At 59.8% G+C, this 11,534-nt stretch overlaps 1 protein-coding gene across 2 annotated transcripts in view; it reads left to right on the plus strand.

Moving 5' to 3' along the window:
- The first annotated feature begins 223 nt into the window (after window positions 1-223).
- The window catches only part of LMNB2 (lamin B2), a 15,401-nt gene continuing 4,090 nt past the window's right edge, over window positions 224-11,534 (plus strand). The window contains exons 1-4 of one of the 2 annotated variants that reach the window (XM_034996446.1): window positions 224-433; window positions 5,878-6,014; window positions 9,080-9,240; window positions 9,489-9,610. In XM_034996446.1, coding sequence (XP_034852337.1) covers window positions 230-433; window positions 5,878-6,014; window positions 9,080-9,240; window positions 9,489-9,610 — 624 coding nt within the window. In that variant the 5' untranslated portion in view covers window positions 224-229. The remainder of the gene's footprint in view (window positions 434-5,877; window positions 6,015-9,079; window positions 9,241-9,488; window positions 9,611-11,534) is intronic. The other variant, XM_034996447.1, reaches the window with a different exon arrangement.

An 11,534-nucleotide genomic window follows, 5' to 3' on the forward strand; every position in this document is an offset into this window, starting at 1 on the left:
TGAGCGGGAGGCCAGCGGAGCCTTGCCCGCACAGGAAACTACAGCTCCCGGCTTGCCCCGCGCAGCCGCGACGGACTACAAGTCCCAGGCTGCTCCACGGCGGCGGGCGCCGGGCGCCATCTTGGTCGGCGGCGCGGATTGAATGAGCCCGCCGCGCCGCGGCCGCCGTCCCGAGCCGCGCGGGCCCCGAGCCGCTGTCGCCGCCGCCGCCGCCGCCGCCGCCGCCGCCATGGCCACGCCGCTGCCCAGCCGCGCAGGCGGGCCCGCCACGCCGCTGTCGCCCACGCGCCTGTCGCGGCTGCAGGAGAAGGAGGAGCTGCGCGAGCTCAATGACCGCCTGGCGCACTACATCGACCGGGTCCGCGCGCTCGAGCTCGAGAACGACCGGCTCCTGCTCAAGATCTCCGAGAGGGAGGAGGTGACCACGCGCGAGGTGGGCGCGCAGCCGGGGCTCCGGCCTCTGCGGGTCCCCGGGGGCTCCCGTGCGCGGGAGGTGACACTGGGCAGGCCCCGCCCACCGGGGGTCCCCGGCGTTTCGGGGGGCCCTAGGGGCGCACGCCGGGGTGGGCCTCGGCCTCTGACTCTACCCGGGGGGTTTCGAGGGTGAGGCCCTGCCCGCCTAGGGGATCCTCGGGGAATCTCGGGGGGCTCCAGGCGAGGGGTGCACACTGGGGCAGGCCCCGCCCGCCGAAGGTTCCCCAGGGTTTTTCGGGGGACCCGTGAACGAGGGGTGCACCCTGGGACAAGCCCCGCCCGCCGAGGGGCCCGCAGGGGGGTTCGTGTATCCACTGAGCGAGGAGTGCAGTCTGGGGTACACCCGTCCTCTGAGGGATCCCCAAAGGATCTCGGGGCCCCCTGTGCGACTGGTGGAGATGGGGCAGGGCCGAGCCCTGAGTGGTTAGAGGCGATCTGGGGATCCCCTGGCTGAGCGGGTGTGAGCCAGAGTAAGCCCCGCCCCCAAGAGAGGTGGGGAGTCTCGGGGATGCGTTAGGATGTTCTGGCGTCCTGGGAGGAAATTTGGTGGGGTTCTCTGGTCTCGGAGGAGACCGGGAGTGCAAGCTGTGTGGAGGGTCTCATGGGGGGGGGGGGTCTCTGGGGGAAGTCACGTGCTCTGTTCTCTGTGGAACTCTGCAAAGGTCCTATGATGAATTCTGGGGAGTTGAGGGGCTGGGGAGGTGGTTTGGCTGTAGGGTCCGTCTCCGACCCGCACCTGGGGTGGGTGGGCATCCGAGGGGAGGGGGTCTGATGCCTCAGGGGTCCCATGGGAAATTTGAGAGGTCCTCAGGTGGGCCTTGGGGCCCCCATTGGCTGATGGACTGCAGCCTGGTAGGTGATGGGGAGACGTCTGGTCTTGGGGATCCAGTGGGAAGTTTTGGTTTCCACGTGGGTCTCAGGGCTTCACCGCAGACTGAGGGAGAGGGGCTGGGTAAGCCCCGCCCCCTAAGGGCAAGTGAGGGCTGGGTGTCCTGGGTGGGTCCTTTCCTTGGGTGGGGACTCTGGCTCCAACCCAACCCTCCCCCAGTCCCCACGGGCCCCAGGCTCTTTCCTCACTTAGCTGGCCCCTGCTGGCCCCTTGAAGGCCAAGTGTGGTTCCTCTGAATAAGGGTGGGGGGTGGGGGAGTGCTCACCCTGTGGTTCCCCCTGAGGGCCCGTAGGAGAGCCAGGCCCTGAAGCCAGAATGTGCTTGAGCCTAGGCTTCCCTATCCTGACCGTGGACCAAGTGACAGACTTGGGGGAGAGCCGCTGGGGGGTCATTTCGGGGAGCCACGTACCCTTTGTGTGACCCTGGGCAAGTCAAACTCTCTGGGTCTCAGTGCTTCTTTTGTAAAATGGAAATAACAAGGCCCCCCTTTTGTGCTAGCTGGCGGGGCGTGTGTGTTTACATGTGTTTTGTAGAATAAAGGACAGGCGCCCCGAGGAAGTATTCCGTGGGTTCTGTCGCCCCTGTTTCATGGTTGCCAGGACAGGCAATGGCTCAGAAAGTGGCTTGGGTGATGATGGGGAGGAAGTTTCCTTGGTAGGTGGCACTCTGTTGCTCGGATGCAAACTGCTTTTAGTCTGTGTGACCTTGGGCAGGTTTTGTCATTAAGACAACGGGGCTAGAATTGTCTGCCCCCAAGGTGGCCCCCTGATGTCCTCAGGATGTGGGCCCAGTTCCTGCCTGCTGGGTCGGGCAGTGCGTGCCAGTGGCGCTGGCTGGGTGGTGTACCTAGAGCCCATGAGGAGTGCCTGGGGAACCCGATCCGCCGGCTGTCTGGGGAGCAGCATTATTCCCTTCTCAGCTGGTGAGGCCTCCTGGAATCCAGATGAGCTCAGGGAACAAAGGAAGTCTTGCTGTGGGTCACACACCCGCCCCACTGTGAGCTCAGGGGCTGTGCAGGGGCTCTAGGTGTCGCCCTGGGCTGAGGGCCGTGCTCCCAGCGGGAGCTGGGCAGTTGCCACCAGCTTGTTCTGGAGTTTCCACCTGCCCGTGGGGCCAGGTGATAAATGCCCCTCGGAACTGGGCAGTGGAGGGAGCTGGTGACCTACGGGGGGGAGGGGATGCTGGAGCAGCGAGCGCGGGGTGGTCACGTGGGCTCTTTAGAGGGAGTGACCTGGAAATGGCCTTGGCTGCAGGGGGGCCCAGGCTTGCCGGGCACTGGAGAGGTGGGTTGGCAGAAGCGGGAAGGGGGCCGGGAAGGGGGCTCCAGTAGGAGGGATGTGTGCGCTTTACTTGACCGCAGCCCCTTGCCGCCATGGAGGCTGCCCCCAGGGACATTAGTGGTCATCAGGCTGGGGGTGCTCCTGGCATCAGGTGGTGCTCAGGATGGCCCCACCCCCGAGGATGTTCCAGCCCCAAATGCCGTTAGGAGAAGCCACTTCAGGAACCCTTTGAAGATGTCTTTTAAAATGTTATAAGCGTGGGGCGCCTGGGTGGCTCAGTTGGTTAGGCGTCTGCCTTCGGCTCAGGTCATGATCCTGGGGTCCTGGGATCGAGCCCCGCATCGGGCTCCCTGCTCGGCCGGGGGCCTGCTTCTCCCTCTCCCACTCCGCCTGCTTGTGTTCCCCCTCACGCTGTCTCTCTCTCTCTGTCAATTAAATAAATAAAATATTTTTTAAAAAAAGTTACAAGCGTACCACATGCTTGTAGTAAAACCTAAACAGTTGAGGTAAAACTGAAGCTTCCAAGCCCTTGCTGTTCTGCCCGCGGGCACGCTCTCACACGTGTCCACGTACAGGTCCTGCTGGGTATTGGTCGGGCGGGCCGTGCTCTGCTGAAGAGCCATGTGCTCATGTCACTGGAGGGTTTCTGGAAGGGCTGGGGCCGGGCGGATTTCTGTTTGAGAGAGGTCTTGTGTGCTGGCCGGGAGGGAGGGGCCCGGGGAGGGAGAGGTAGTTCTCCAAGGAGCCTCCCCACTTGGGTGTTAAGTTCCTCCAGCCTTCGGTTTCTTTTCTCTTACCTGCCAGGATGTCCTGTTGCTGCTGGGGGGTGGGGGCAGGTAGGGGGCTCCCTCAGGTGGACCCAGGGAGCAGGGGCAGGGTGCGTGAGCTGGGTGGGAGGAAGTAGCTCTTGGGGCTGCCTGTGTCTGGGGATTACCTGCAGAACTGTGGTTCTTAGCCGGGAAGATTTCATCCTCCAGAGACTCGGGAACAGGAAAGGCCACCTCGGGTTATCTGGACACCCCCCCACGCTCCCCCTCCCTGGCCAACACCTGCTAAAACATTTGTTCATTCTTGGCGGTTGCAGAATGCCATTAAAGACTAAACAAAAGGCCCAAGCCATTGGTCTCCCACTGCTGTGGTCCAGGCTTGTGCAGGGACTGTCACAGGTGCAGGGAAGCAAGTCCTGCCAGCAGAGCACCTGTTAGTGGTCTGAAAGAGGCTGTGTGCTTGTCCTCTACGAGCATTTTCTACATTGTCCCGGGGCCGTAGAGTGGGACTGGCAGATGTTTTCTGAACAGGGCCAGAGTCAGCATTTTCAGCTCTGTGGGCTGGAAGTCTCCATCACAGCTACTCAACTCAGCCGTCACAGTGGAAAGCTGTCACGGACGCTATGTAGAGGAATAGGCCAGGCCGCGTGCCAATAAAACTTTATTTATACACATGGAAACCTAAATTCCTGTAATTTGCCTGTGTCGCAGAATTTCTTTTTCTCCCGCCCACCCCCCCCTTCGCCATTTAAAGGTGTAAAAACTATCCTGGGCTTGCAGGCTGGACAAACACAGGCGGTGGGATGGAATTTGGCTTGTGGGCCTGTGTTTGCAGACCTGGCTGTAGATAAGTGCCTTATTAAGACAGATGGACATGGGCCCGCATGTGTGTGTGTGCACCCACGGACGTGAAACACTGCATGGACTTAGTACTTGTATTTAGTAATCTCTACAACCATGGTGCTCGAACTTCCACCCTGAGATCAAGAGTTATGCGCCCCAGACAGCCGGGTGCCCCAGAACTCGGTACTTTAACCAAGACACTTGAGGAGACCGAGACCGTGGCCTGGGAGCCCAGAGCAGGGTCAGGACAGGTGAATCCAAGGGGTTGCCAAAAATCTTGGTCGTGGAGACAAGCAATATGATGTATTTTTACTTACTCAATCTTATTTCTCGGGAGGGGTGTCTCAGACTGTCTGTTAAAACCCCGACTCTTCTGGAAAGTCCCACCTCCCAGAAGCTCCTCTGTCCCTGGGCAGGAGATGGTGGTTACCTGACCACGTCGCAGATCCTCGGCAGCTCCCTGCAGCCCCCTCTGCTCTGGGGCCTTTCCCGTGGAAGGGAGGGGTCCCGGCTGCTCCTGCACCCCCCCGGCCCAGACATCTGCTGGTATCTTGTAGTTTCGTGGGAGGTGGTGCAGCTTTCAAAGCTGGCCGCCCCGGGAGTGGTTCTGCTTGTCGTCCTCCATCCACCTTCTCTGTCTGCAGCTTCATTGAGCTGGAATTTTCAGCCCCTATGGCTCTTCCAACAACGCTCTACAGCTCAGTGGTCTTAGCGTGTTTAGATGTGTGCAGCCATCGCCTCTGTCCAATTCCAGAACGTTCCCATCTTCCCAAAAGAAGCCCTGTCCCCATCAGCCGTCACCCCCCATCCCTCCCCGGCCCCCACGAGCCCCCTTCCCATCCGTGGATGAGCCTGTCCTGGACGTGTCACCCACGTGGACTCACACCCCATGTGGCCTTCCGTGTCTGGTTCCTCCCTGAGTGTCGTGGGCTCGGGGTCCATCCCCGGGACAACGCATGAGTGCGCCTTGCTCCTGCTTGCGGCCGCGGGACGTGCCCGTGGGTGTGTGGATACACTGTGTGTATCTGCTGGTCCATTGATGGACGTTGGGGTCGCTTATACCTTCCGGCTGCTGTGAACTGTGCCGTGAACACGCACACAGGTTCATGTGCGTGCACTTGTTACTTCCACCGCGCCGGTAGGTCCCAGCAGTGGAGTCACAGGGTTACAGGGTCAGCTGCCCAACCCCGGCGGCTGGCCCGTTTTCCACTCCCACCGCTGTGTGTGGAGGTCCCGATTTCTCTGTGTTGCTGTATCTGTTATCCTTTGTCTTTTTGACTCTGGCCGTCCTAGTGGGGTGGAGGGGCTCTCTCACCGTCCGGGTTTGGTTCCAGGTGTTTGTAAATGCCTGTGCTTGGCCCTCTGCACATAGACGTGGGGGGATGGGGGAAGGTTGGGGGTAACAAGGCCACGGAAAGCATGAGCTGTGTGCCCAGCTGGTGGGGGACCGGGGTGGGGGACAGGGGACCTGGGCGGGGCGGGCCGGCTGGGGTCACCCTGGGGTAGGGGGGCTGAGCTGGCGGGGGGGGCCTCCGGCGTCAGGAGGAGCTGTGTCCAGCCCAGGAGCGCCTGCTGGCGGTGGAAAGGGATTTCTCCATGACCTGGGCCTTGCTGCACCCCCCAGGTGAGCGGCATCAAGACGCTGTATGAGTCGGAGCTGGCCGACGCCCGCAGGGTGCTGGACGAGACGGCGCGGGAGCGGGCGCGGCTGCAGATCGAGCTGGGGAAGCTGAAGGCTGAGCTGGAGGAGGCGAACAAGAGGTAGGTGTGCAGCTGAGGTGTGGTGCGTCCCGTGGCCCTGAGCCACACCCAGACACCCTTGGCGCGGGGTCATGCGGGCTGGCCCCTGGGGGGTGAGGGCGCTCTGTGGCCTGGCCCTCTAGCTGGCCTTTCCCACCACCTTTGGGCCCCGGCATAATTCGGCCCAGAATGTCCTAGGCTTGGAACCACACGGTGTGTGGCCTTCTCAGCCCGGCTGCTCTCGCTCAGGGCTGTGCCGCTGAGGTGCCTCCGGGGAGGAGGTCCGCTGGAACAGAGCAGAGCGCAGAGGTGGCCCCGCAGCCCAGGCGCCTGGTCTTTGGCCAAAAGGGGCAAAGGCCATCTGTAGTTTTTTTTGTTTTTTTTTTTTTAAGATTTTTATTTATTTATCTGAGAGAGAGAATGGGAGACAGAGAGCATGAGAGGGGGAGGGTCAGAGGGAGAAGCAGACCCCCCGCTGAGCAGGGAGCCCGATGCGGGACTTGATCCCGGGACTCCAGGATCATGACCTGAGCCGAAGGCAGTCGTTTAACCAACTGAGCCACCCAGGCGCCCCGGCCATCTGTAGTTTTAAGCGGCCAGGTAGCCTGTATCCCACCAGTTTAGTAGGTTTGTTAATTAAAAAGTGATTTGTGCTTCTTTGGGAAGATTGAGGAAATTCCAGAGTCAGCACTGCCCGAGACCCAGACTGCTCTGCCTGGGATCAGTGCAGATTCCAGAAGCCTCCGGATGCCAGGGATCCTGTGTGTGGCTCCTTGTCTGGGCCCAGGAGTCTTGTTTTTTCTGCTTAGCAGTCACAGATGCTCACTGGTGAGAAAGTGGAAAATGCAAGATAGTGTAAAGAGGAAAGTAAAAGTCTACAGTGGCCTTGCAGCCTTCCCCCAGACAGAGCCACCGTGGCCGGTCTGAGCATCCCCGCGCACCTCCATAAACTCATGGCGGACGCCAGAGACAATCGGGGAGGGGGCTTTGGAGGCCGCGAGCCTTTCACGAACGTCCGCCTGGGTCATCAGATGTCCTCTGTGCCGGGAGTCTGTCCTGGCCGCCGGGATGTTCCCGGGCCCGGGGCTGGCTCGCCAGGGGTGCCGTGGCTGTGTGAGCGAGGACCCGACAAATAGGCCACATTCTCCCGCTTAATCCTCCGGGACTTACTGTTACACAGATGAGGAAGCCGCGTTCACGCCTTGAAGCTCGTGAGACATGGCCAGTGAGACATAAGCCAGTGGGAGCCACCAGTGCCCCTGCTTTCTGGGCCATTCTGCGTAGTTCTGCAGAATCCAAATATTGGATAAAGTTGTTTAGAAATTTCCCACATTGAGGCGCCTGGCTGACTCAGTTGGAAGAACATGTGATGCTTAATCTTGGGGTCATGAGGTCAAGCCCTACATTGGGTGTAGAGATTATTTCAATGAACTTTTTTTTTTTTTTTAAGATTTTATTTATTTATTTGACAGAGAGAGAGATAGCGAGAGCAGGAACACAAGCAGGGGGAGTGGGTGAGGGAGAAGCAGGCTTCCCGCCGAGCAGGGAGCCCGATGCGGGGCTCGATCCCAGGACCCTAGGATCACAACCTGAGCCGAAGGCAGATGCCCAACGACTGAGCCACCCAGGCGCCCCTTAAATGAACTTTTAAAAAAAAGAAAAATTTTCCACATCACCTGATGCCTCTGTTTCTGTTACCCTGGTTTTGTCACTGATCTCAAACTTGCCAGGCATACCTCACCCCAGGGCCTTTTTGTACTTCTGCTTCCTCTGCCCGAATGCTCTTCTCCCGGAAATAATGGATCTGGCTCATTCTTACACTCCCCTCATCCAGGTCTATTTCAAGGGTGACCCCCGGTGGGGCTTGTGTGCCTTAAAAGTGCGGTTCCCACCGGCTTGTGCTCATCCCTCACCTCCCATCCCGCTTCCTCTGCCCTCCTAATGCAGATTCGCATCTGACAGGCGGCACGCTTCACTGTCAGCTTCACTGTCATCTCATCGCACGAGAAAGTTCTGCATCGGGAGAGCAAGGGTGTTCTCTGGTGTATCTCTGGCGCGAGGGTGGCATTCTCCACAAAGTGGGCCCTCAGTAATGGGTGTCAAACGAATGATTCGTTTCCCCAGACCCCTGCAAAACCTGCTCTAGGGGCTCAGGTTGTGCAGCCCCCAGCCCCATCGTGGGTGGGAGAGCAGGACCGTGTGGCGTAAGCTCAGGGACGAGGACTGCAGGGACCCTGACACCCTCGTGGAGGAGGGCGATAAAATGCCCCAGTGGAGCTCCGTGTTCCCAGGGCTGCTGTGGAGAACACGGGCAGCTTGGCGGCCAAAGTCACTGGTTTCTGCACCACCTGCCTCGTGCAAGCTGATGCTGCGTCCCCAGTGGTTCTCACTGGGGGGGTGGGGGGGGCGCACCAGGATGCTGCTCGGCCCCCACAGCGCTGCCTTGTGAGCAGCGCTGGGGGGAGACCCTGGGTGTCCCCACTCTTGCTGGGGACAGCTCTGTCAGCTCCCGGGTGGAGAGGTGGTATGCATTCAATTCCAAGAAGATGGAGGATTCCTTTGAGAAATGTTCAAGAGCCTCAGACCCATGCTAGTAATAGCTGGGCGTTAAAGAATCTATTTGCCATCTTTAATATTGGGGAAAATTGTCTCCTAGAATATCAGATGAACCTGCTTAAAGTAGCTGAAGTTTACAAACAAGATCGACTTTTCAAAGGCCAGGATTTTAATATGCAACTTTAATAAATTATCTGTTAACCTTTTTAAAAATCGTTCTCCCCTAAATGATCCCTCCTGTGTCGAAAAATCACCAAAAAATGACATTAAAGCTCTTTCCTTGAGGCTTTTTTGAGTGCTTGTATTTGTTAGCTGGTGGAGTCCTGATGTGCAGAGCAGGTTTGAAGAAGGGGCAGCTTTTTGGGCGACAGCCTGAGCCCCGTTACCCCAGAGCAGATGCCCACAGCTCAGAGGCCAGAGTGAGCTGGTCCCTGGGCTTCCTCCTGGCGCTGCCTGAGGGGCCCCCTGTAGCCCCCCCACCCCCAGCTCGCCCCTCGTGCTCCTGCCTAACGCCCGCTCTTGACTTGCAGCTCCAAGAAGAGGGAGGGTGAGCTCACGGTGGCCCAGGGCCGCGTGAAGGATCTGGAGTCGCTGTTCCACCGGAGCGAGGCAGAGCTGGCCGCTGCCCTCAGCGACAAGCGCGGCCTGGAGAGCGACGTGGCTGAGCTGCGGGCCCAGCTGGCTAAGGCAGGTTTCGGGCGGGTTTCCCCAGTCTGGCGGGGAAGCTGGGGGCCGGCGAGAGGGCTGCGGGCGTCAGGCGGATGTCCTGGGGGGAGGGGGGTGTGAAGCCTGGGGCTGGGATGCCAGCGGCTGCCCGGTTTCTAAGCCCTCGACGCCCTCTGTTGGAGTGTGTGTATTTAAGGGGATCCCTGGGCCCCGAGAGGCCACACGGTGCGGCAGACAGTGTCACCTCAGCCTGCTGTCGTGTCTCCCAGGCAGAGGACGGTCACGCGGTAGCCAAAAAGCAGCTGGAGAAGGAGACGCTGATGCGCGTAGATCTGGAGAACCGCTGCCAGAGCCTGCAGGAGGAGCTCGACTTCCGGAAGAACGTCTTTGAGGAGGCGAGTCTCAGGGCCGACCGCACCCCCACACGGGAAAGTTCGTGGCCTCCCACTTCCCGGAGGGCAGAGCCACGATCGGGGTAGGCCGGGGCCGTGCTCCCTCCGGAGGCTCCAGGGGAGGGTCCTGCTGCCTCTCCCAGCCCCGGGGTGGGGAGTGGGGGGCTCTAGGTGTCCCCCGAACTCGTGGCCGTGTCCCTCCATCTGTGCTTCTGCCTTCACGTGGCCTCTCCCCCGTCTCTGCTCTTCTATGTCTTATGAAGACACTTGTCATTGGTTTAGGCCCCACCCGGATGATCCAGAAGGATCTGATTTGGAGATTCATTAATCCCATCCGCAAAGCCCCTTTTCCAAATAAGGTCACACTCCCGCTTCTGGGGATTAGGATGTGGACACATCTTTTGGGGCGCCACCATTGAACCCACGGCAGACCCTCTCTGTGAAAGGGAAGGGGCGGGCCCCTCTGCTTCTGTTGCTTCCTGGGTCCCCCCCCCCCAAAGCTCTGAATCCCTGGGCCTGGGCTCGGGGGTATGGCGGGCCCACCTGGGAGTGAAGGACATTCCTGGCAGTTAGAGCTGGGTTTCTTTGTCTTCTGGGAATGGATGTGGCGTGGGCCCCCTCCCAGCTCATCATCACAGAGCTCATTGTCCTGTCACGGCCCAGAATGGAACTCCGGGGCCAGCCGGTTCATGCACTCAGTGCCCAGGGGAAGCTGCTGGTAGGAAGCATGCCCATACAACTGAGGAGTGGTCTCCAGCTGCAGCCAGTCCCCGCCAGGACCAGGGCCAGGGCAGCTGGGGAGGAGCCCCTGAGGGAACCCCTGAAGGCACCCTCCAGAGCCCTGAAGCCTTTGAGGGGGTCTGTATGGGGCCCTGAACTTGTGAGGAAGGATCCCAGGAAGAGAGCCATGCGGGGACCTGTGAGGGGAGCCCGAAGGACACCCTGGAAGTGCTCCTGGCGGGGCTCCCTGAGGCCGGTGGCCAGGAGCTCCTGGCGGGGAGCCCTGCAGGGAGACTTGCGAGCGGCCATGGGGGGCTCCATGAAGGTGGGTGTGTTGCTCCTGGACTCCCCGAGCTTCATGGCTTCTTTGTAAACAGGGCTGGCTTCCTTGAGAACAATTGCTATTGTTCTTACAAGCTGATGGCACAGGGTGGTAAGCGACTGCTCTCTGTGCTGGAGTGAGTTTCTTGGAGGAAAGGGCACTTGCCTTTCCTTGGAGCTCGGGGCTGGTGAACAGCACCCTCTGCCCGCACCTGAGCCCACGCTGTGTCTGGGGCGGCTGTGCGCCTGGGCCCAGACCTCCCGCCGGTTTGTTTAGTGCTGCTGTGGCAGCCGGCCTCCTTAGGGCCGGGTCTCTGTGCCTCAGACCCCAGGTGCCTGAGTCGGGCTTGGCAGGAATTCTTTTTTTTTTTAAGATTTTATTCATTTATTTGAGAGCGAGAAAGAGAAAGCATGAGTGTGCGAGCAGGGAGAGGAGCAGAGGCAGAGAGAGGGGGAAAGAATCTCAGGCCGACTCCCCACTGAGTGCACAGCCCAACTTGGGGCTCGATCCCACTACCCTGACATGACATGAACTGAAACCAAGAGTTGGATGCACAACCCAATGAGCCACCCAGGTGCCCCTCGTCAGGAATTCTTTTAACCACCGCTTTATTGAAATATTCCTGTGCCATGAAACTGTTAAAGTGTACAAGTTGGTTGGTTTTAGTACATTTACAGAGTTGTGCAACCTTCACCTCTGTTTAACTCCAGAACATTCTGTTGGCCCAAAACGAAACCCCGTCCCCATCAACGGTCACTCCCCACCTTCTCCCCAGCCCCCGCCCCCCGAGCCCCCTTCCCATCTGCAGATGAGCCTGTTCTGTGCGTGTCACCCACGTGACTCACACCCCGCGTGGCCTTCCGTGTCCGGGTCCCTCCCTGAGCG

This window comes from Mirounga leonina, unplaced genomic scaffold, assembly GCF_011800145.1.
Source record: "Mirounga leonina isolate KUSES-001 unplaced genomic scaffold, KU_Mleo_1.0 Mir_94, whole genome shotgun sequence".
NCBI classification, from domain to species: Eukaryota; Metazoa; Chordata; class Mammalia; order Carnivora; family Phocidae; genus Mirounga; species Mirounga leonina.